At 41.2% G+C, this 25,697-nt stretch overlaps 2 protein-coding genes across 8 annotated transcripts in view; one reads left to right on the top strand and one right to left on the bottom strand.

Annotated features, from left to right (window-relative positions):
* Positions 1-15,954, top strand: part of BMAL1 (basic helix-loop-helix ARNT like 1) — a 45,813-nt gene extending 29,859 nt beyond the window's left edge. Inside the window, exons 11-19 of the mRNA XM_081878849.1 lie at positions 1,388-1,537; positions 3,793-4,039; positions 6,826-6,932; positions 7,224-7,374; positions 8,465-8,553; positions 9,886-9,994; positions 10,822-10,915; positions 14,260-14,362; positions 15,273-15,954. Coding sequence (XP_081734975.1) covers positions 1,388-1,537; positions 3,793-4,039; positions 6,826-6,932; positions 7,224-7,374; positions 8,465-8,553; positions 9,886-9,994; positions 10,822-10,915; positions 14,260-14,362; positions 15,273-15,433 — 1,211 coding nt within the window. The 3' untranslated portion in view covers positions 15,434-15,954. The remainder of the gene's footprint in view (positions 1-1,387; positions 1,538-3,792; positions 4,040-6,825; positions 6,933-7,223; positions 7,375-8,464; positions 8,554-9,885; positions 9,995-10,821; positions 10,916-14,259; positions 14,363-15,272) is intronic.
* A 918-nt stretch (positions 15,955-16,872) lies between these two features.
* Positions 16,873-25,697, bottom strand: part of BTBD10 (BTB domain containing 10) — a 29,492-nt gene continuing 20,667 nt past the window's right edge. For all 7 annotated transcript variants that reach the window (XM_081878875.1, XM_081878870.1, XM_081878874.1 and 4 more), the window contains 6 exons: positions 24,774-25,056; positions 23,071-23,173; positions 21,191-21,311; positions 20,524-20,721; positions 18,602-18,712; positions 16,873-18,028 (listed from right to left, as the gene is read on the bottom strand). In XM_081878875.1, the coding sequence (XP_081735001.1) occupies positions 17,718-18,028; positions 18,602-18,712; positions 20,524-20,721; positions 21,191-21,311; positions 23,071-23,173; positions 24,774-25,056 (1,127 nt within the window). In that variant the 3' untranslated portion in view covers positions 16,873-17,717. The remainder of the gene's footprint in view (positions 18,029-18,601; positions 18,713-20,523; positions 20,722-21,190; positions 21,312-23,070; positions 23,174-24,773; positions 25,057-25,697) is intronic.

Raw genomic sequence — 25,697 nt, 5'->3', positions numbered from 1 at the left:
TGATCTCTGGCGAGCTAGGGACAAAGGTGAGAGTTGTTTCCTAGTTCTGCTGGATCTCTCAGCGGCCTTTGATACAATCGACCATAACATCCTTCTGGACTGTCTAGAGGGGCTGGGAGCTGCGGGCACTGTTATACAGTGGTTTCGCTCCTTCCTCCTGGGCCGTGTTCAGAAAGTGGTGGGGGGGGATGAGTGTTCAGACCCCTGGGCCCTCACTTGTGGGGTGCCTCAGGGTTCCGTCCTCTCCCCCATGCTTTTTAACATCTATATGAAGCCGCTGGGAGAGATCATCAGGGGGTTTGGACTGGGTGTCCATCAATATGCAGATGATACCCAGCTCTACCTCTCTTTCAAATCAGAACCAGTGAAGGCGGTGAAGGTCCTGTGTGAGTGCCTGGAGGCGGTTGGAGGATGGATGGCGGCTAATGGATTGAGGTTGAATCCTGACAAGACAGAAGTACTGTTTTTGGGGGACAGGGGGCGGGCTGGTGTGGAGGACTCCCTGGTCCTGAATAGGGTAACTGTGCCCCTGAAGGACCAGGTGCGCAGCCTGGGAGTCATTTTGGACTCACAGCTGTCCATGGAGGCGCAGGTCAATTCTGTATCCAGGGCAGCTGTCTACCAACTCCATCTGGTATGCAGGCTGAGACCCTACCTGCCCGCGGACTGTCTCGCCAGAGTGGTGCATGCTCTAGTTATCTCCTGCTTGGACTACTGCAATGCGCTCTACATGGGGCTACCTTTGAAGGTGACTCGGAAACTACAACTAATCCAGAATGCAGCAGCTAGACTGGTGACTGGGGGCAGCCGCCGAGACCACATAACACCGGTCTTGAAAGACCTACATTGGCTCCCAGTACGTTTCCGAGCACAATTCAAAGTGCTGGTGTTGACCTTTAAAGCCCTAAACGGCCTCGGCCCAGTATACCTGAAGGAGCGTCTCCACCCCCATCGTTCTGCCCGGACGCTGAGGTCCAGCGCCGAGGGCCTTCTGGCGGTTCCCTCATTGCGAGAAGCAAAGCTACAGGGAACCAGGCAGAGGGCCTTCTCGGTAGTGGCGCCTGCCCTGTGGAACGCCCTCCCATCAGATGTCAAAGCGATAAATAACTACCTGACATTCAGAAGACATCTTAAGGCAGCCCTGTTCAGGGAAGTTTTTAATCTGTGATATTTTAGTGTATTTTTGGTTTTTATGGAAGCCACCCAGAGTGGCTGGGGAAACCCAGCCAGATGGGCGGGGTACAAATAATAAATTATTATTATTATTATTATTATTATTATTATTATTATTATTATTATTTTATTATTATCTGTATATTTGAAAATAGAAATTTAAAGCCAAGCCAGATTCACCATTTTGGATTTGTGTTCTTTCACTCCACTGCAGCTGGACTTCCAGTTAAAACAGATATAACGCCTGGACCATCACGACTATGCTCTGGAGCAAGACGTTCGTTCTTTTGTAGGATGAAATGTAACAGACCATCTGTGAAAGTAGAAGATAAAGACTTTCCTTCCACCTGTTCTAAAAAGAAAGGTACCAGTAGTATGCCTTGATTAATCTAGAAAAATAATTTTGGTTCATTTCTACCAATTAAGATGTTTATCCGAGATCAAATAAGACCTTGCAAAGTTGTAACTATGTGAAAAAATAAAGAAGAAACCTGACTCCCACTGGCTTACAGTTTCTGACCTTATGAAGCAATTCATAGGTTTTGCATATGGGATCAGATTTGCACTGGCTACATAAAGCATCATTTGGAAAATGAGATTTAGCTTACAGTCCTTCCATGACTTTTGAGTCCACGAATGGTTGAAATAATAACATTGTAATAATGCTATTGCTAAAAACAGTCAATTCTCTTAAGAGTTTCTAAGACTTTTTGCCCTCAAATAGTATATGTTTGGTGACGCAAGTCAAGTTGCTAGTGAGGTCAGAATATAGTTTGTAGACATAACATTTAAATTGTTGATAGCAAACTGCATTCAGAGCCAAAGATGACAAAACGTGTAATTTTCTCTGATTCGTCCTTCCCCCTGTGTCCCCTGAAACTCTGCTCTAGGGTGTTGGTTGCCCTCCAAAGGCGGATGGGAAGAGATACAGGGAGCTTCAGAGAAAAGGGAAATCAGGGAAATATGTCTTCCCTCCCCTGAGAATTTCAGCTAGATTGCAGTTCCTTCTGAGAATTCAGAAGGAGTCCCTGGCTCCAGCCCCAATGGCACAGGAAGTTGCTCGGGAGCCTGGGGGCGGCATGCCGAGGGGTGGCAGGAGCCGCACAAAGGGGCAGCATGAGGGTGGGGCGAACAGCCCATAGGGGCGGGGTGCACCTCGAGGCCCCTGGAGTCTGCCTGCCTCCTCCCACTCAGCCGCCCTACAGCTGGGGGGAGGCAGCAGGCAGACCGTTTGGGCAGCTCAGAGCCTGCATGTGCCCAAGCCACCACGTCTCTCCCAGGAGAGACGCATGGCTCAGGCGCACTGCAGGCCCCACCATGAGTGCCGCCCGGCACTTTGTCACCCCCCTCAGTGGTGACTCCTGGGGCGGCCCTCACCCACCGCACCCCCCTTCCTCCGCCCCTGTCCAGCCCATTGACATGAATATCCTAACCATTTTACAAAGACAGAAAGGTTGTACTTCACCTACTACAGATAGAAAACCAGTATCACAAACATGCCCAGGAAATTCAACGTAAACTGTCTAAATTGGATGTATTGAGGATTCTATGGCAAGCTTGTCCACTTCTGACTTACAAAGTAGCAAAGTTGACTTATCCAGCAGTAGTCCTTCTCTTCCTTTTCCTGTATTGCTCAGATTATGTTGCCTTTGCTTGGAAATAAAATTATTTGACAATCTTAAGCGTGGATATTTTTAAGGAAAAAGATTGAACCGGCCAAGTACACCATAATGAACTCAGCCTAGAAAATCAATATCCTTAAAATAAAACTGCACTTTGGAAGTGCATAATCAGAGTTATGCTATGTTCTAAACACTTGAAATGTTGGTAACTCCGGATACGGAGGGGATTGCATAATTTAATAATTAAATGAGTTGATATTTCAAGAAAATCTAGATAGACTGCAAACCAGTGAGGAGTTCATTCACATGAAACTTATTTTTTTAAAAAGCTTAGTTTTTTTAAATGACCATTTTCTCAATATATCTATAAATTCTACTGAAGCAGTGTGCATTACACATACTGTCAGAATGGGGTGTGTAGTCTGATTTTCTTATTAACAAGGCAGCACATGTCCTCTTCTGAAGGTCCATGATAACAACTAGGTAGGTGTGCAAGAGCTGGACTCTGCTAATGGGAACCTGATATTGCTACCTGTGATGGGCCACAAAACAGCATTGGCTTCTTTTGGCATGACCCTTTTGGAGCCCTCCATGAGGAGCTTTTCCTGCAGACTGTTGATGGATCTCTGGTTTATGGTCAGCTAAAACTACCAGCTGCTGACCGAGATGATGATCCAAGAATTGCATGATACCACTTTGGCAGATGTCTTTGTTCAGCACTGCTGTAGCACCTTCTTGATCCTCTTCCTACCCAACCCAGGAGTTCTTGGTTTCTTCAGGGCTCCCATACTTTATGGGAGCCTTGAAGAAATCAAGAACTCCTGGCCCTGGACCAAGCATATGCATGGAAGTCTGCATACATACAGCCTGTTGCACATTGTACAGCTCTTCAGAAGTTGAATGCTTAAGATGCCAGATGTTTCATGTGCCTGAACCCCAAGCTGCCATTTTCCCACCAATGCAGTACTGATGACATAAACCTTATTTTCTTTTGTAGCAGACCGGAAAAGCTTTTGCACTATCCATAGCACAGGATATTTAAAAAGCTGGCCACCAACAAAAATGGGACTAGATGAAGACAATGAGCCTGATAATGAAGGCTGTAATTTAAGCTGTCTCGTTGCAATTGGACGGTTACATCCTCATGTAGTTCCTCAACCAGTAAATGGAGAGATCAGGGTTAAACCGACAGAATATGTTTCTCGGCATGCAATTGATGGGAAATTTGTATTTGTAGACCAGAGGTAAGAACAACATCTTTAATTCATGCTATCAGGACAATGGTCTGTTGACTTAAGTTTATTCTTTTACCTACTAATGTTTTTATTCAGAACAGCAATAATATTAGTTATGGAAATAAATAATTGCAAAGTACTTTTGGAGCAATTATGTATCCACAGTTTGTGACTCTAAATTACTTCTCACCCTGAAAGGCAGAATGCCTGTGGCATAAATGTAATCATTTGGTGCTCAAGAATATTGACACCTAGTTTGCTGAATAATAATTAAACTTTTTGGTTAGAAAAATGGGATGCAATCCACAACCCCCCATGGTGCTCATATTATCTCCTTTTCTCCTAGCATAGCACAGGAAACAAAGCACAATCTGGCTGATTTGTTTCTGGACCAAATTCAAAATGCTGAATTTAACCCACGAAGTCTTCAATGGCCCAGACATTAATAAACTACGAACCTCCTTTACCTATATCTAGGGCTTGAGGTAAACACTGGAGGCCCTTCTCAGCAACAGTCCAAAGGGCCTTTTCAGGGGTGACCATCTATTTGTGGAATGCTCTCCTCCGGAAGGTTCACCAGCCCCAGGCATTGGCATCTTTTTGGTGCTTGGAAAGTCATTTCTCCCAGTCAATTGTGTATTTATCCCTCGTTGCATTTGTTGTTGTTGTTTATTACCTGCCTTTTGTCCTAAGGCCCCAGAGCAGGTAGCAACCATTTAAAATGCAACATTAAAAACAGTTTTAAAAAAATTACAATTAAAAGGGTTAGTCTTTGGCAGGGATGCTTACATTGTGGGGGAGAGCTCGTGTTGTGTTTATAATTTGATTATTTTTAGTGTTGCTTTTTGATTTTAAGATTATTTGTATTATGGAATGTTATTTTTATAAGTCGTTCTGAGACTCCTTGTGGGAAGAAACTGATAAATTAAATGATGAGACTGGCCAGAGTAGGTGCAAGAGCTCTCAGTCTTACAAGATCATAGTTACCCCCACTGGGTTGTAAAAATACACCCATGGCTTCCCCAAATTAAATCCTTTGAATTTACTTTAACTTTATAAAAGGTGAGGAATAGAAGGGGTTGCTGATAAAGAGAAAATACATGAAACTTCCATGTTTGTTGCATTATCATTCATTTGCACTTGATTTATTAAACCAAACTACGTCCCTGCTTAGTATTTAGAAGGGAGGTTAAGAAAGGGATATAAAAGAACAAATGTGATTCTTTTATGCAAAGATGCACAACCTGCCTTTCACTCTTCATTTGGTGCAAGTGAAGGTTGTTTTGAGGGTGAAGGAACTTTTCACAGTCATAACTAAATAATTAGCATGGCTGTGTGGCATATTTGCTGTGCACCCCTTTCCCCCTTCATTTTCTGGCATGCCAAAGAGAACATGGCATGCCACAAAAATAAAATCTTGACTACAATTTCAGCTTTGGTTGAAAGCTTTCTGTAATGTTACAGCAAAATGCCACCTTTGTAGCCTTCTACTGAAGTGAGCAACATCATTGTGGGCAGCGAACTCCATTTCTATGTTGGAGCTACTGCTCTCACATGTTTTCAGTTTTGTGCAAGGAGGGATTATATCACTTTGGATTTCTAAATATATGAATACATTGGAGAATTGCTATACATTTGTTCATTTGGTAGTGTTTCCATTTTAACCCTTGCCAGTTAAATATTAAATGGTAAGAGCTAATAACTGGAAAATGTTCTCCAATGTTAATAAGTTACCATGGGAAGTTATATCCCTTATTGTAGTATGAAAATAAACATTTAGCTTTCTGGACTATAATCTATTCAGCCAGTTGGCAGCTGGAAGAGCTAATCTGGATTTAGTGGAAGACAGAAACTTATTTGGATCTTTAACCTCATCATGTTTATTTATTTCCTTGAGTACTTTCATAAGTGAGTTTCTCTTTTATGCCAATAGCTAAATTGAAAATACTTGGCAAAGCCTCCTCAGAGTTATCTGGAATACAGATGCTAAAACAGATGGTACCTTAAAAACTACTGATAGAATATCAGAAGAAATATATTTGCATGCAAGAGATTTCCATGCCAACCTACTGTCCTGGCAACAGGAAGGAAGATCCTATTACTAGCAGCTAAATCATAACATGCAGATTACAGAGCAGAGGTGGAAAAGAAAAGGTTTCATGAATAATCTCTCAAATAATATACATTTTTGTCACTTCTTATTTTACATTTCTTTGTACATTTGGTCTCACACTCAATGCACATTTGCTATCACCCCTTTTTTAACACTGCACCAAAATCATGCACATACATGAACTTAATTTCTTGATTTGTTAATAGACTGAGTTTGGCAGTAACCACAAAATCCAACATCCAGTTACTGGCATTTGAAGCCCATTGAAATCAGTGGCATTGTGCTTGCATACCTCTGTCCATTTGTGGTTGACATATCTCTTTTGGGACACTGCTTGGAGATTTTTGAAATATTAAGTAGTTTATAAATGCCTTTAAATAAATCCATTAAGTACATGCTTTTGCTCCACCCCTCTGCCACATTTTCTGAAACCGTGTTCCCACGTTGAGCTGTTATATACTGAATAATTAGCATTGGTTGTGACAACAAAAGGGAGAGGAAAGAGCTTCAGTGTGAGGGCCCATGTTTTTCGCAGTCTTTCTCTCTGACAGTAAAAGTTTATCCTTGTAGGCAAAGGAGCAGGCCATGCCAATCTGTTTCTGGTCTGTTGGCACTCCTTTTTTATATAGTAGTTTTTGCCTAAGTATTATTTTTTTAAACTAAACAACTTTTTATATTTTAGGGCAACTGCAATTCTGGCATATTTACCACAGGAACTTCTAGGTACTTCGTGTTATGAATATTTTCATCAAGATGATATAGGGCATCTTGCAGAATGTCATCGACAAGGTAAAATAAGCAAAACAAAAAATAAAAATGCAAGGGGGTGGTAGTTAATTCCAAACTTTTTTTATTTCTGGCTTTATTTCTGTTTTTTATTAAGAAAGAGTAGTTAGGAAACACAACCTGGATAAATTAATTAATGGGAAAATTTTAAGTTGATGTTGTAATTATAATAGTGCATATGTAGGAAATTTGCCACAGTGGGAAGGAACACACAATGGGAAGTGATGAACACACAAGACTATCTAGGGAGTGTGCATTTATATTAACTTTTGTCCCATTTCCCCCTTCTTTCAGTTTTACAGTCGAGAGAGAAAATTAATACTAATTGTTACAAGTTTAAAGTCAAAGATGGATCTTTTATTACACTGAGGAGTTGTTGGTTCAGTTTCATGAACCCGTGGACCAAAGAAGTAGAATATATTGTCTCAACTAACACAGTAGTATCGTAAGTATTTTTCTTCAGCTGATAAGCTGGGCACTTACCGTAATACTCCTTTCTATGTCTCAAAGGAGTTATAAGCAGACGTAGAAAATCAGCACATTGTTATCTGCTTGGTAACGAAGCATACACAGACATTCCCATGGACTTCACAGTTTCGTTAGGTCCAGCGGTATGAAGTGGCCTGCAAAACTGGACCCTACATGCTGCCTGGTTTGGGGCTTCAACATGTCGACAAGACAGTATTTTACATAGGTCCATACCACTTCATTGAGCCACTTGATCTGCTTTTCAATGTCAAGATATATTTAATCAAATAATGACAGAACTGGAAACAGCCAAATAGTCCTGATGTTCAAATATAGCATAATGCTCCAATTTAGACTAATTGTTTTCCTATCCCAAAGTTGCCGGAAGGACAAGAAAATATTTAACCTTCCGCAAAATAAGGGTCTTTACCTTGTTGATTGCCTTGTGTCATGGAAGACAACTACTTCTATTGCTATGCTCCATTGAAATGTAGGCTCTGCCTATAATTTAGGAAAAACAGTAGGAAAAACAGAAGCATGAATGGGAAGGGGCAAAGCTTGGTGGCGAAGCATCTGCCTTGCATTCAGAAGGGCCTTGGTTTGATCCTTGGCATCTCCAACTAGGGGTGGGAGAGACTTCTACCTGAAACTCTGGAGAGATGCTGCCAGTCTGTGTAGACATGACCAAACTAGATGGTTTGATTCCACATAATGCAGCTTCCTATGTTCCCTAATGCTCCAAGCATGTAAACGGCCTTTCCGCTTTCCTTGATTCTGCTGTAATGTGTAGTGGATCTCACCCCTGCTGCTGCTGAGATCTGGAAATCCCAGTTCTACTTTACGTATTGCAAACAGAAAGACAGAAATGTGATATTTACATTTTTGTCTTTTGTGCAACATATGATCTGTTTCTTGATGATCAGTTTGTAATGCAAAGCTTGTAATTTCTTCTGTGTGTCTTTCGCTTTGTGGCTATGAACTGAAAAGAGAAAACACGGTGACTGGCTGCATTCAAGCCAAGGGTCTCATTTGTCTTTCTGTTTCTTTTGAAACCTCCCTCCCTGCAGTGCCAATGTACTTGATGGGGGAGATGCGACTTTCCCACAGCTTTCAGCTTCACCGCACAGCATGGACAGTGTGCTCCAGGCTGGAGAAGGTAACTAGAGCACCGAACAAAGCCATTCATAGCCGCCTTTTAGCCCCTTTAGCCAATTTGGTATTCCACCATCAAAGCTAAGTCAGCCAGTCAAGCCCATGTTCTAAGTGGCTCTTTTTGAAGCCAAGAAACTCACTAAATTTCATGAGCCTCAAGTGCCAAATATCAGAGTCCAAATGAGCTCCTGAGCCAAAGAACACACGTGAAGTTAGTGTAACATAGGAGTTAAGTTTTACTTCATTACTGAGTGAAGATTTGAAGCTGGATCTTCCTAGTCTTACTCTAACAAACTCTAACTTGGCTCACTTTAGCTGTTAATAACATATCCTTTGTTGGTCAAAATATGTAGGTGTCCTGTCTGTCATTCTATATGCCTTCCTTTGGGAGTCATTTGAACAAGTAGCCCAAGGAAGGAAAGCACAGACAGTTTCACAGAAGTTGCTCCTCTTGGTTGTGGCAGCAGCTAGTTTGAACTTTTTGGGGGTGTGTGCATCTCATAACATCAAAGCATAGCTAATTAGGATCTGCATCACGATTCTAAAATCTGTGAGCATTATTTTTTTGTGTATGACATTGGGGTCTATCTTAATGCTCAAGCAAACACACATGGCACTTAATGTAATGTCAGAAGGGGGCCTCCAAGCTTCTACTGCAATGATTGGAATCATTGGGCTATATCCAACAAACTCTTCTCAACGGTGCAAGGATTTACACAACAGGATCTCACCTCTTTAATAATAATAATAATTTTATTTATTTATTTATACATATATACATACATACATACCCTGCCCATCTGGCTAGGTTTCCCCAGCCACTCTGGGCAGCTCCCATCAGAATATTAAAAACATGATAATACATCAAAGATAAAAAACTTCCTGATACAGGGCTGCCTTCAGATGTCATCTAAAAGTAAAATAGTTGCTTATTTCCTTGACATCTGATGGGAGGGCGTTCCACAGGGCGGGCACCACTACCGAGAAGGCCCTCTGCCTGGTTCCCTGTAACTTCACTTCTTGCAGTGAGGGAACCGCCAGAAGGCCCTCAGAGCTAGACCTCAGTTGGGGGATCCCAGAACAGATTTAAAGGATGCACAAAGGAATTGGGGTGGGGGTGGGGAGTCCTGTTGTGCAAGCAGAAATCCTTGCACTGCCAGGACCCTAACTTGGTGCTACATTGGATACAACCCAATGACTACTGAAGTAAAGTATTTAACATTGGAAATGGAAGAGAGAGTGCTGGACAAGGGACATTTTCTGCTTTTTGCTAAAATTTTCATGTGTGTTAAAATTTTCATGTGTGTTTATGTTCTCTCCTGCCCCCTTTATAAAGGTGGTCCTAAAAGGTCCCTTCCAACAGTCCCTGGTATTCCAGGTGGAACAAGGGCAGGAGCTGGAAAAATTGGCAGAATGATTGCTGAAGAAATTATGGAGATTCACAGGTGAGGAAAGCCCCAGTGCTGTTCTTCCATCTCAAGCTCTGTATCTCAAGAAAAAAAGGTGACCAGCTGCTTCCTTTCCATAAATAGCAAGTATCCCTGTTTAGTTGCTTTCAGGTTACAATAAATCAATAGCTGCTGTAGTGTTACTATTGGTTGCTGCAGGAGCAGGAGGCAAACCTGACAAGCCCAGAACAAATATGCATTCACTTTTATCACCAAGTGTGTTCTCTCTTGATGCATTTACAGTAGTCTGTGTAAGTGGTGTAGCTGTTTTTGTAGAAATGTGGAGAGAAAAATGTGTGACAATATATTGGGTTATGTTGAGAGCAATGAGCCAAAATGGTCAAAACCTCTGCCTCAAAATTATGTTGATCACTGATAGGGGAGAGGGAGAAAAGAACCATAAGTGGTATAGTCAGGGCTTTTTTTCAGCTGGAATTTGCCGGAACTCAGTTCTGGCACCTCTCAGGAGGGCACCATTGCCATTCTAAGAGAATGAGGGAGGTGTTAATGGTGAGTTCCGGCACCTTTTTTTCTAGAAAAATATCACGTTATGTTTTCTACTTCCAATAATGTACACAGTTGAGAACACCAAGGCAATGTAAACCAGAACAGGTTAACACATCTGGCAGGTTAAAATTCAAAATGCTAAGTCCTAACCAGAGCATCATCTCTCTCACACCTGATAATGAGAGAGATAGGACCTCCTTGGGTACAGTGTTCCAAGGTGGGTAGGGGACAGGTTGCCATGAATACGATAAGTTGGTCAAACATTAATTGCATTGTTTAGCATAACCTTTCTAATCTGACTGCTTTTGTTTTGACAGGATAAGAGGCTCTTCGCCTTCAAGCTGTGGCTCTAGTCCATTAAACATGACCAGCACACCTCCCCCTGACACTTCTTCGCCAGGAGGCAAAAAGGTGAGATGGGGTCTTTAAAATTGCTAGGCTTCTCTCAGCAGTCTCACATATTTGTTCTGCGCATGCACAGACATCCTGTGAGAACTTCCTGTTGCTAGATTAGTATTCTGTAGAGCTGAATTCTCAGCAGCTCAATTCAGGCGAAGAGTAAGGTCCATTCTGAATATTTGTGGAACACTTACAGCCAACAAAGTTACTTTTCAAATTGCCAGAAAGTTATCTCTCTACAGCAAATGCGCAAGTTTTCAATTTTCAATGTGATTTGCCGTCTTGGCCCTTACCCCGATGCGCTGCTGCTTTCATGCACCAATTCAGCACTAGCACAGCTCCATCTCATGGTCTAGAGAGATAGATCTGGATGCTATCAGCATATTGATGCCTCTGGGCTCCAAACCACCTGATGACCACATCCAATGGCAGTGGCACTGGGGACAAGATGGAACCTTGTGGGACTCCACAGCTCAACTCCTGATGGGGCCAAACAGAAATTGGCCAGTCCCACACCCTAGAAACAACTCTGCAGGTTGCAGCAGAACCACTCTATCTCAGTAGCCTCCAGACCACAGATCCACTCCAAGAGGATATCATGGTTGACAGTATCAAAAGCTGCTAAGATACTGAGGAAAATCAACAGGGTTATACTCTCCCTGTCTCTCTCCCAATGCAACTCTTGCCACCCTGTAGCAAGACCAAGGCTTCCACAGGAGTGTCAGATAGGCCAGCTGGAAACTCACCCAAAGCATTTAGCAATCACTGGAGTTGGTACTGCCACCATTAGTCCAAAGCACCAGGAAGTGGCCTGTCCATGACACCTTCAGCCACAGAGTCACATCCAGTCTACTCAGTAGCATACATCAGATGCAGTGCATTAACCTGCAACCTGTGTTGAGCCCATGGTGTACTGAGACAGCCCCATGGCTGTTGCCCGATAGCATGCCTTTGGTGTCACTGCTGGTCCCTCAGAACAAACCCTTTGGGGTTCTCCAACATTATTGCTGCAACCAGATTGGACAGGAAGACGGTAGGGTGGTGGGACAGGCAGTGCACCAATGACATTCCTATTCTCTTTCCCTGGCCCAACACCAGGCACATTGACTTCCTGTTGAAAGACATAAATTTAGGAATGACAGTAATCGCCACCCTTGAGTTCTCCAACCAATGCTCGTGCGGCACTGAATACCCAGGTGTGCTCAGCTGAAACAGGTCAAGTCTGCTCACCCACCTTCCCAGGTTTCCGTAATATTTGCCACCTCAGTCCCCTGAGCCATGGTTATTGTCATGGATGATAATTTTTTTATTGTCGGCCAACCTGGCATTCGCCAGCTCCACAAGGGAAGTAAGTGGGCATGGCTGTCTAGGACTGACAGTTATTTGGTGGCCTAAAAGGGACCACAGTCAGCAAGTGCCAATTGGCTCTTTTGCTCATCTCGCCATACCCTCCCGCATTGCAATATTTCCAGCGTGGTGTAGTGGTTAAGAGTGGTGGACTTGTAATCTGATGAACCGGGTTCACTTCCCCGCCCCTCCACATGCAGCTGCTGGGTGACCTTGGGCTAGTCACGCTTCTCTGAAGTCTCTCAGCCTCACTCACCTCACAGAGTGTTTGTTGTGGGGGAGGAAGGGAAAGGAGATTGTGAGTCGCTTTGAGACTCCTTAGGGTAGTGATAAAGCAAGATATCAAATCCAAACCACCTCCTCCTCCTCCTCCTCCTCCTTCCTCTTCTTCTGCCCATAACCCTCCTGATTTGCACACCCCAACCCTTCCTCCCTGTGAAGCAGATTTTGATAATGCTGCACACAGATCCACCTAACACAGCAAGCCTTTCAAACATTCTTACTGATGCGATGACTCCTTTTTGAAATGTGCTTCTGCCATCTCCTGGTGAACATTTAGTACTGGCATGATCTTCCCGGCTGGGTTTTGTTTAGGTTTTAGGTTCCCTCCTCTCCTCCCTTGTCCTCATTTCAAAAGTGCAGAGTAGGTGCTGAAAGTTTCCTAAGCGACATTTCAATTGAACTTTGTTTGTATATGAAATGGTAATAAAACATGCCAGTAATAGTTATAATTAGGCTCCCACAGCAAAAATTCTGTGTGTGCCCAGGCCCCTAGGGCCCCCTGGAGGTGGCACCAGTGCCTGCATAAGAGTGCAAGAGAACAAAACTTATTTAGACAGGGACTGAATCTTTTTTTAAGTTTGCAACCCCCAAATAGGTATGTGACTGCAAACCAGGTGACAAACCACATTAGGAAGCTGTCTTTCTACCAGGTTAGACCAATGGCCCACCTAGCTAAGTATTCCCTACACCAGAGCTTTCCAAACTGTGTCGTGACACATGAGTGTGTCGGCTGCAGTGTGTAGGTGTGTCGTGCTCCCCGCACACCTCCAGGAGCTAGAAGGGGGTTAGTTTAACCTCCAGTTTGCTAGTGGAACTGAATTACTGTGTCGCAAAATGATGCATATCTAAAAAGTGTGTCCCCAACATGACAAGTCTGGAAAGCTCTGCCCTACATTGACCGGCAGTGGCTATCTCCAAGTCCTGCTTGGAGATGCCAAGAATTGAACCTGGGGCCTTTGGAATGCAAGGCAGGGACTTACCAGGTCATTTTACTGCCAGAAATAAAAATTTAATTGCCTGTAACGCCATGTTTTTTAATTATAGTGCTAAAAAAATAATTTGGCTATTCAGAGATTTTGTATTGATCTATTATTGGTTCACTTGCAGCACATTTAAATCATTCCGATGACAGTATAGCTTGACTAGCAGAGCTAATAACATAAGCACTAAAATAAGCTTTCATCACATGTTGACTCACCTTTCATTTCCGCAGCCTGGCAGGTTTCAGTGGGAAGAAAAACCCCATGTGACGACTTGTTACATTGTGAATGGGTTGTTGCTAGGCCCAAAGGGAAATTCTTGCTGAGTCATAATGTAAATTTGAAGTTAATAATATCCTCCGAAAGTTGACGAATGGTTCCCTCCGCTTCAAATTCAGGTGTTAAAGCCACAAAGTTCCTAAGATTCACCATAGCATGATACCATAACGTGTAGAAATCAGGAGAAATTATGAAAAGGTGTACAATTTTTTCAGTTTTTTAAAAATTTGGCCCGTTTATTGTTAACTTGCTTAACTTTCATTAGTATTTTGTAAGTCACTCTGACCTGAAGGGCAGCTTAATGGTGAAGGGCAGCTTAATGGTTGAATAAATAAGTAATGTCAGAACATAAGCTCTGTAAATGTTAACAGTTTGTAACAGGGTCATGTGTGCAAAACATGCTACGATCAGAGCGCTCGGATCATGCTAGAGACTAAAGTCTGTTATGTTTTATCTGTTTCTCTTTAGATTTTGAATGGTGGAACTCCAGACATTCCTCCTGCTAGTTTACTATCTAGCCAGATCCAAGACAATCCAGGCTACCCGTATTCTGACAATTCTTCCATTCTTGGTAAGTATATAACCATGTAAGACAAGCTAAGACAAATAAAAGAAGGAATGGAGAATTGAACTACTCACTCCCAGTCACTATGTAGTAAAAATCCTTAGGGTTAGAGGTCCTATCCCTCTAACTTAAAAATATTGGTGAATTAAATCTTGAGAGCAAACTTCTCTTGATAGAATCCTGGGAAAACTTCAGGGTCACCAGCCTGATGTCACTGATACAGGAAACACTCTCTCCAGATGAGTCCCTCCCAACAAGTAGTATTTAACCCTCTGCTTCTTCTCTTATAAAGATATTCTACAACTTTTCTAGAGCACCGATTCATTTGCATGTTTATCTGCATCAGATTATTATTTTTTTGTAAGAAAACTAGGAATATTTCATCTTTAAAACTTGATTAAATTTCTTAGAACAAAGTATGCAGAACAAAGGGAAAAGTAATGCCTCTTTGTAATTTGGCATTGTTTTATCTCAGCTGTTTTTATTTATTAAATTTCTACACCGCCCTATACCTGGGGTCTCAGGGCGGTTCACAGAATAAAATCAAGATATAAAACCACAAAAGACCTAATAAAAACAGCAACGCAATAACCCTCCCCAACAACAATAACAAAAAACACATTTTAAAAGGGTATAGGATGTAATGGATCAACCAAAGGTCTGGTTAAAGAGGGAACGTTTTTGCCTGGCGCCTAAAGGTGTATAATGAAGGCACCAGGCAAACTTCCCTGGGGAGAGGATTCCACAGATGGGAAGCCACTGCAGAAACGACCCGTTCCTGTGTTGCCCCCCTGTGGACCTCTTGAGGAGGGGGCACATGAAGGAGGGTCTCAAGAGATGATCTCAGGGTCTTAAGTATACTGTTTGGACAGAGTTCATCATACTATAGCTTTCACTTTTTTCACTTTATTTCCAGGGGAAAACTCACATATAGGGATTGACATGATAGACAACGACCAGGGATCCAGCAGCCCCAGCAATGATGAAGCAGCAATGGCTGTAATCATGAGCCTTCTGGAAGCTGATGCAGGGCTAGGGGGCCCTGTCGATTTTAGTGACTTACCATGGCCCTTGTAAATGCTACCCAACAGCTTTGAAATATGGATATATCAAAGTGCATTATTGGTGGTGTTCTCCAATCTGTGAAGCTTGTTGAATTGCTTTGATGTTTTAATTTCATAAAAAGCCATATCAAGAGAACAGTCACCCTTCTCCCATGTGTAATTTCAGACCACCAAGTGGAGATCAACCTGCTACAGTGTTCCTCCTACGTCTTTGATTTGGTTAGCTGTGTATAGCTTGCGTTAACTGTATATTTTGGATTCTGTTTTTGTGTTGACATTTTTTTAAAAAAAGGAAAAGATCACTGTGCGAACTAAGCACTGGCATCACTGGTAGCTTTTATATGCAAATGGTCATTTCAGCTGTATGGTGTGTTTTTACACTACAAAAATGGTCCCCCATGTGGATAATGGATATTTCTTATACTAATGTATCAAAACTGTTTCTTGTAAGATCCTTTACTATAAATATTGTTGAAGTGTAATGTATTAGACAGTTAAATATTTTTAAAATAAAATGTTTTCCCTTGTTCTAAATTACATTTACTTGGATTGAAAAAGCACTTCTGGTTGAAGTGCATAATGACAACGGCGAAAGGAACAACAAATGTATTTCCGAAGCAAGGGGCCCCCTGAGCAAGTGATGACCTTACCTGAACAAGTATGCTTATGGGAATCCTTTGAATTGCCTGGCATCAATGTGGGTCTGGCATCAATGTGGGTCTGCAATTTTTAAAATCACACACAACCAGGACTTCCTACAACGTATTTCTTCAGTCAAACGCCTCCAAGTTTCAGCCTAGCTTCTGAAGCATGGGAAAAGATGTGGCGCATAGGAGATACTCTGGGGACAAAAGCAGGTGGTTAAGGTTTGACTGAAGAAATACAGGCTTATGAGATGAAGTTTTGCCTAAAAGCGACATGCAAAAACCTTCATACAGGGGAGGAACTACAGTGTTAGGTGCTGCTAACCACCAGGTCACTGCACTTGCCTTGTTTGCTTCTACTTATTCTTGACTCTTGAGGATTTTCATCTCATGATCATAATCTAAATGTCCTCCTGCACTTTACTGCAACACCTTCCAATACAAAGATGCACATCCCATCCAGTCTACCCTCATTACAATGAATAACTTCCACATACCATTTGTTGTACTGGTCTTTTTTGATTTTACAGAGCTGCGTATATAATCTTATACTTTTAGAAATATAGGAAGTTGCCTTACAACAGTGTCTTTGTGTCCTCATATACTATGACTGCAACTGGGACCTAGGATATAGGTCCCTTCCATACCATTAAATGCTTTCCCCTAAAAAAAGACCAGTCTTTTGTCAGATGTGGATTGTCAGGGCATTTTATTTTTAAAAAGAGAGGAGGAAAGGGCATTGATTTTGGCACTAAATTCTGTTACTAGTTTTACAAAAATACGTAATAAATTACTGTCACAGCTAATATTAAAATAATGGAAATTTTTATTTGAATGAAAAACTCATTTACAATCAGTTAATAAATGAAGAGTGAACAATTTGCATTTTCCTATTCCATGACACTTATGAAAAAACTCAGTAAATAAATATTTCTGTGAACAGATTTAAGGTAAGGCAGAATTTTAAGATAAAGCCCGTATCGTATGTTCCTGACTCTTGAACACGGCTCACATCAAACATGAAAAAACCCTTCACTGAATAAATCTGAAAAAGAAGGCTGTTGGATCTCAACCTCACAATCCAAAAGCCCCAGTGGCAAGAATTAATTTTGTGCTCGTCCATAAGAGAACAAAGTAGGCTCATCACCTCCATTCAGAACAAACTATTTACATTTAGCTGAATAGAAAGTCTCTGAAAGAAGCACACTGTTAGACTCAACATTGTGCATCATGACTATAAAAATGGCTTTGAGAATTCTTTTTGTCCACCATTAATAAAGTGCCACTATCAATTTTAAGTCTGCATTTTGCCCACTCGTGTACCAAAATACTGAATAAACTGTAACTTCCAAATCCTGCTGTGACAGAGAGCCTTAGGATGAGGACAGTCCACCATACAAATAACCAATACCACAAAACCTACTGGTAAACATATGCAGGTATGTAACTGAACCTCAGGATGTTGTTACACATGTACTCCCACAAACCATAATCAGATCCCGCTTTGGTCTTTTGTAAGTCCATACTGCAATATCCTAAAACATTTTATGTTCATTACACAATGGAGAGAAGCTGGAATTGTAGTGCAGTATGAGCTCATTACAGCATCTTCATTTTTATAATAGCATGCTTTTGTTTAACCAAGAGTTCAGATCAGAGTGGCAAGTTCTGTCCCTCAGGATCCACATCACTGTTGCTGGGTTGAGGGGGGACAGGAAGAATATCCAACTCATCCACTTGGGGAGTGGGGTGCATCACCACCAGCTGGTCCTGGGGAATGTCTGCTGCAGCTGCTGCCAGGTTGGTAATAGATTTACTTTTTACACACTGGAAATCAACGTGCCGACTTTTCCCTTCTTCCTTCTCCCATGACATCCTGATGAAAGGTCTTTGGACGTAATTATAGATGACTTCTGGCCGTCCTCCAGGCCGCTTCTTAACCTTTTCCTTGTATGTGGGGTAACCTGAAATATTAAAAGACAAACAAAATTTGCACACATTTCAACCAGAAGTACTTCATTTCCAGGGCAGCTAAAAGAATATAACACTTTAAGACACCAGGCAGGTGTTTTAGCTTTAGGCACTGCTCCATGTAAGGACCTCCTCCACCCTCCACTGAAGATATTATTGGCACTCTGCCTTCAAGCAATATATTTTTGTCATTTGTGTGTAGGGTCATATAATATATAACAAGCTAACAGACCACAAGAGGTAAAACACTAACATTTCAAGCTATGCTTATTTATCAAGGTAGGCTTTGCACTGGTACTTACGAAGGAAGATTTACTCATGTACACATGAATCATTAAATGGTCCATACATTCAGAATGATCAACTACATTCTTGTTCAAGGCTTCTCTCTTTTTTCCTCTCTCTCTCTCTCTCTCTCTCTCTCTCTCTCTCTCTGTTGCTCTCTCTCAATCTAGTTATCTGCCTTCCAGCACTACCCTGTCTTATTCCATTTGTGTAAATGCAGAAGTGCACACACAGTGATCTGTTGTTGATGTAGCTTAGGAAATAATTCCAAGACCTCTTACCTTCTATACCTAATCGAATCTTCTTAAGGCCTCTTTCCTTCAGGACTGACTTGGCCACATCTCTGTTTTCAATGTACTTGAAGAATCGATACAACTTTGTACTATAAATAACTGGGGGGAGGGAACACAATGCACTGATGAATAAAATGTTATACAGTGTTTACTCCTGGTTCAGCAGCAATGGTCGATAAAGCAACGGATGCAGCATTCTCCTCCAGTGTTACAATGCTTGCAACTTTAATTGGAAGACAATCCTTTGTACCCACTTTGCCGCACAAATAACAGAGGTCAACCATTGTAAAACTGCAGGCAAGCCCTGTTCCCAGTGTCTCCAGGTACTTGGGCTACCCTTTACACCTTTGGACAATTAACATGAAGCTCTAAAGAGGTTTTTAAGTGTGTTCTACTGAATACAATTAGAAACTCTTTGTGAGGAGGTACCCTGATAAGACAGAAACCCTCTTGTGAGCAGCAGCTGTAAGAACATTCACTCAAACCCTTTAAAAGTCCCTTCAGGCCTTCCATCTCATCATGCAAAGGTTTAAAAAGCAGCTGATGTGCCTGGGGCCTCCTTCTTGAAAGCTTTTCTATTATTTAAAAAGTGCATGTACTCTTTTCCCAGATTTGTTTTTCTTAAAAGCATGTACAATGTGATGGGCCAGTGAGTGCTTTTTGCAAACTGGCATAGCAAAAGATTTTAATCCAATGTGAGATAATTAATAGAAATTGGAATAGGTTTTAAGCACTGCCCCCACTTCAAAATTTTGTGAATGCTCCCTTCTTAACTTCTAATTTAAATGGACTAACCAAAATTTGCTGCGATGTAGTTCACACTTTGCTGATGGGATTTATGCAAAGGCTGCATTTGGAAATAGCAATAGGTCAGTAATCGTGGTTAAGCAAAATTAGGCTTTGCACAAGTTCTATGCAGAACTTGAATGCTGTCGCTCCTTGAATGCGACAGCTTGAATGCTGTCGTTTCGCTCCTTGAATGTGACAGCTTGAATGCTGTCGTTTCGCTCCTTGCTTCCTCTAACTATCAAGCCAGGTTTGAGATCCTTGCATTAATTTACAAAGCCCTGAACAACTTAGGTCCTGGACACCTCAGGGATCACCTGAACCCTTATATGCAAGCTCGATCACCAAGATCCGCAAGAATGGCACTGGTCATTCCCCAAGTTGACAAGGTTCACTTCATAACAAGACACAGAGCTTTTAGTGTCATCTAAACCACTGAGCCTCTTGGACTTGCCAATCAGAAGATCAGCAGTTCAAATCCCCATGATGGGGTGAGCTCCCGTTGCTCTGTCCCAGCTTCTACCAACTTAGCAGTTCGAAAGCATGCCAGTTCAAGAAGAAAAATAGGTACTGCTGAGGTGGGAAGGTAAACATCATTTCCATGCACTCTAGTTTCTGTCACGGTGTTCCATTGCGCCAGAAACAGTTTAGTCATGCTGGCCACATGACCCGGAAAGCTGTCTGTAGACAAACACCAGCTCCCTTGGCCGGAAAGCGAGATGAGCGCCGCAACCCCATAGTTGCCTTTGACTGGATTTAACTGTCCAGGGGTCCTTTACCTTTTACCTTTATTGTGGAATACTCTTGCCAATAGGCGCCTTCAGTGTCAACTTTTAGACACCTGCTGAAAACTTTTCTAATACACTAGTCAATTAAGTATGTTCTGTATAGATAAATAAATTCCCCACATTGAACAAGAACCTTAACTGTATTGCAATGTGCGCCTAATTCATAAAAACCACTACCTATTTAGTTAAAAAAAAAATTCTTAGAGATCACCATCAGGTGTTTTCTAGTGATGTTTGTATTGTTTGTTTAATGAAAATTATCTGAGGATATGTGCATGTATTGTTGGAGAAATACCCCAGAGCCAAATTTACTTTCAAAAAATCTCAGTGACTTACTTTGTGAGTATTCTTCCCCCATCTGTGGAGGGTATTCTTCATCCCAATCGACCACATCATCGTCAGTGAGCACCACAATGTGGCACTCTCTTTCCCCGCTTTGAGCACTGGCTACCATCAGTGGCAGTATCATTTCTTCAAGGTAAAATTCAAACTGTTTCCGAGCGCCGTCATTTGATAATTCATGCATAAGAGCACCTGAAATCAAGAACACCAAATCAATATTACTGAACACTTATTTAAGAAAGACACTTTAGTCAGTACACGAAATACACTTTAGACACTAAATACACTTTAGTCAGTACAGTTTTTCAAGACCAAAAAAAGGAGAAAGCTTCTGCTGTCGTTCCCCTGACTAGGGAAACTGAACAATATGGTTTTTGTGGTACAGAAAGTATTTGTTGGGAATGCTTCAGATAACAGGCTATGTAGGTTTAAAGATTCATTTCCCCATTGAGCCTCTCCTATGTATTTCCATGATGTTAAGGAATTATCTACAAGAAAATAATGCCATGATACATATGGAGAGCCATCTGGAAATGAGGGGTTCTTTTTAAGGAGATAGCTGTATTTCTGCATAAATATTATTCCAGGAAAATATTTTGCAGTTGGAACAAGGTATCTTGAAAACACGTACATATAAATCCAGTTTCAACTATGTACTTACTGAGGTCTCTACATTTGATAGTGCTATAATCAAAAGAAATACAGAGATAGTCGCAAGCTTCTCTAAGTTCAGGAATAGATATTCCATCTGGACAACGGATCACCCCAGTCTTGTAGTAATCCTTAGAAAAAGAAAAAGGAAAATTATACTACCATGAAACACTGGAAAGGAGCATCTAATTCCTTACTGAAAAGTTTTTCACTTCTCCAAAAATTCTGTTTTACCATCTTAAGACAAAATTAGCTTACTATTATACCTTTACATGGTAACAGAGCAGAAAATAGAGCTAATGCAGAAAGTTGCAGCGTACCTTCTGTCAGGTGTGGCATGAAAGGAACATAGAAGGCTGAACCTGAAATGACTGTACTGGATGCCAATTAGCTTCTGGGTACAACCCAAATGGCCTGCATTATTGTGGTTTGTGCATCTCAGGGGATGCCTGCCTGTCCTACAACACTGGCCAAAGATTTTAGCTTCCTCTTGTCATGAATTCTACTCATATTGAACCAGAGCAGATTCCAAAGTATAGCTATCAGAGTAAAAACCTAAACATGTTGCAGGATTCCCCAAAAATAGACCAGAGGCAATTGTATTTCATCCAGCAGAGCTTTACTGCTACTGAAGGCAAATGAGCATAATGGTCACAAATCCAATACATTCAGGATTGGCACTGTCCATAAGAAATCCAGTTGCAGCAGACCTAACTGAAACTTACAATAACTTATAATAAAACTAAACCTTAACACTAAGCATAGTATATACAGAACACCACACCAGAACAGAAAGAGAGATAGAAAAGTGTGAAACCCAGGCTCCTTGTGCCCTTACTATTATAGTCAGCATGACCTTCACAGAAAAAGATAACAGAACCAGTTTAAGCCAGCTGTACTCAGCTTCTCTGAAGGAATAACCCGAACATCATGAACTAGTACTAGTTTCTTTCACACAGAGAAGCTTCCAGAACCCTCTCAAATTAATTAGACTAGGAAAGGTCTCTACACATCAAATCAATACTTTCTGCACTAAGAAATGCAAACTGACATCTCTTTCTATCTTTTCCTATTGGATTCACCCTCCCACTTAGCCATCCACAAACAACTCTGTGGGGGGGGGGATCCTGATGTTCCTTGGAAGATTACTGGAGATTCTTCAATGAGAATATCAGTAATATTGAACAGTGGTTCTTGAAAGACAGCTTGCCTGCTATTCCCCCACAATGTTTCAACACAGTGGTGCTGGCTGTGTTCTATAACTCAGCTTACAGAGCTCACGTGACACTCAATAGGAATGGGCAGCACCTCAAGCAAACCAAGTGTGCACTGAAAAACACTCTGAAATACCCAGCAGTTTCATGGAAAGAGTTCTGTGAACAAGGAAAGATGAAAATCACTGGTCTAGAGTCAAACACTGCAGAAATTAATGTCTGGCACTAGAACAGTTCTCACAGTACTGAAATAAGTTATCTCAACTGCCATACTGTGATACAAAAGGTCCATAATAAGCTTTTATGTAGAACTTCTTTATCATTGGAGACAATAAAATATCTAAAAATAGATACCACCTTTTATATCCCTCAATTTCAGTTGAAGCCTTTTGATTACACAGCTGGAAACAAAACTGCATTGTAAAGGATTTTCATATTACATTTATTCTTTCAAACAATGTCATTCAATATATGTGAGAATGAAAGAGAGAGATGCCACACACAATGGAATAGCAGGAATCCTTAGTCACCCTCAATCACAACCCGCACAGGCCCTGGATATAATAGGATGAATGTTCAGGTGTTCTTTTTCAAGTCTACAAAACCATTTAAAAATCTGTACCTCTTGTACATAAACTTATGAATGTGGAAAGAGCAGCAAGTAATGTAATCTCACCAGAATAGCACGAAACACAGTAGAGCCAATTCCCTCGGCCACTTCATACTCTCCTTTCTCATTGGGCCGTGTGAAATTATGTTCTCTTCCTGATCCAAACATCCTAGATAGATATATATAAAAGGTTTGCTTAGATGTCATTTCAGATATACAATGTTCATTAGTGTTCAAATCAGCAAGGTGAAACTGCAGAAAGAATAGTAGCAAGTTAAGAGCTACAGAAAATAATAACTATTGCATCTTCTCTAAGATAATATTTGTGTGACTTGTTACTTCAAATAAAATATGAACACATAAAATACAAAGAGACTATTCAGGAGAGTGAACTAACCCATATTAATTATTGTATTTTTCTATGTATAAGACAACCCATATTTTTTTAAACCCGAAATTAATAAATTAAGTTGTTTAGCTTTGGGGGGGGGGTCACTTCCGCCAATTGCTCACCCACCTGCCCGCCACTGCCAATCGCACACCTCACCACAGCCAATTGTCTGCCCGCTCACCACCACCAACAGCCCACCTGCCGCAGCCAATCGCCAGGCCTTGCTGCAGCCACCAATCACCCACCCAATCGCCACTGCCAATATCCTGCTTGCTGCTGCTATTAATTGCACATCCTCCCTCTGCATTCACTATCCGTGTATAAGACACCCAATTTTGCCTAATTTTTTTTTTTTTTTTTAGCAAAAAGCATTGTCTTATACACGGAAAAATATGGTAATATAGGTTTAGTTCACTCTCCTGCATGGTCTTGTCATTTTGATCTACAACGTGTCCTTTAATCCATAAGTAGCAGGGACAAATACATGCTTTCAAGTAAAATGTCAGCTTAAAATGGACAATGATCAATCCATAAAAGGTTTATTACCTCCTTTGCTGAATTTGATAAGAGCCAACTCTACTCAGCACGGCCATTAGAAGTTACCTTACTGGTTTCTAGAAGAACAGACCTCGATATGTCCCTAATACTATACACTATCTAAAAATGAATCTGGTAATTCACTGCAGAACAATACCGCCACGGGTCACATCCCATGAGGAAATTCATTATAAGGTAATTAACTACTGTAGAAAAAGTCATGTAAGATATATTCCTCTCCAACTGAATTGCACCATGGACAGGTTTACCCAAGGATAAAAACACCCAATATCTAAGTTGCATTTTATGAGAGAAAAGGTACCAACTCTAAAAGAGGCTAATTTCACTTGAAATGTTGCACAAAAATATTTAATCAAGACAGCTGTAAAACTGAGGTATAGAAAATTGAATAATTTATTTCATAAAACAATTTATTTCATGATAAAAATATTTAAATGACTCCTATGAAATATGCTACAATTTGGAATTCTTAACAATCTTTTAGCTTTAAAAATATCATAAGACCTCAAAGACAATATCTTGATATTTATAAATAAAACTTTTAAAAAAACGTTATTGCCCTCCAGCATCAAAATAATTACTGTTTTTTCTGGGGAAAGTAAATGAAACAACTCAAATTTGTACTTTGTGTATGTTTAATTTTAGTTTTCATTCATTCTGTTGATTTTTCCTGTTCTTTTGTGTTACCAAAGTGTACATCCTTGTTTAAATAAATAAAAATGTTTAAACAAATAAAAATATTGAACAAGCCAAACATTTGTTCTGAGCAGCAATTCAGGGAGTACAGTTTATGCGTATGCAGTAAAAAAGAAATGCTGACCTGCCCAACATTGTATTTGGCTGTGCAGTAAAAACAGAAGGATCTACAACAAATCGAGTGTTGTCCACTATGAGCGTTACTCTCTCAGAAGTCCTTATGTTCCGAGCTCCCTCTTTTGCATTCTCGTATACAAATACCATTTCGCCAGCATTCTTGCAATTTCCGTCTGAACTTGACTGGCTGCTGTTTCTACTGTTCCCAATACTACTACTGGAACCATTTGGAGAGGTTTTCTGAAGTCGAGGGCTGCTTGGACGAGATGAGCTATGATCTTTCTCACGTTCTGCAACAAAAAAAAAATTAAAATATTGTAAATGGTGTTGCAGTGTCCAAATATTCTACACTATCAGAACGTACATTCTCACAGGGGGCAGCTATTATTGTGACCCTACAAGCAGAGCTACCACGTATTGATTAAACCACATGGATCTTAGACTTAGGTACAGTGGCAGCAGGGTGTGACCTTGTGGTGTGAAGGACGACAAAGGGGGAAAGTCTCCTAACCTTCGCTCTGCTTATCATTACATGGGTGAAAGCTGCACAGAATGGAATCTTATTGTTATGAGCGGCAGTGGAAGGGTTCTCTGTGCACTTGTCCATGGACATAGGAAGTGAAGATCAGCAGTCATTATCGCTGCCACAGTATAGGAACTCCTGAGGTTAAGAGTGGAAGTGGGTGATCTGTTTCCCTTCCCACAGACTGCTGGGACAGAACACTTGGGGAGGGGACAAGTTGTATGAATGGAGTGGTATTTCACACATACAATGTTTTCTCAAACAAGCTTCAGTTATCTCTAGACCTAGGTATCAGTGTGCAAACCTATACATGCGGGGGAGGAAGGAATAGTCACATCTTACATTCAAGACTTGAGATAATCAACCATGGTTTGCTGTTGGCTTATGAATCCTAGCCTGTTAGGGAAC

This window comes from Podarcis erhardii (genome assembly GCF_964252035.2).
Source record: "Podarcis erhardii genome assembly, chromosome: 1".
Classification (NCBI taxonomy): domain Eukaryota; kingdom Metazoa; phylum Chordata; class Lepidosauria; order Squamata; family Lacertidae; genus Podarcis; species Podarcis erhardii.
Note: the sequence above shows the minus strand (reverse complement) of the source record. Positions and strands in the feature narration are given on the sequence as shown.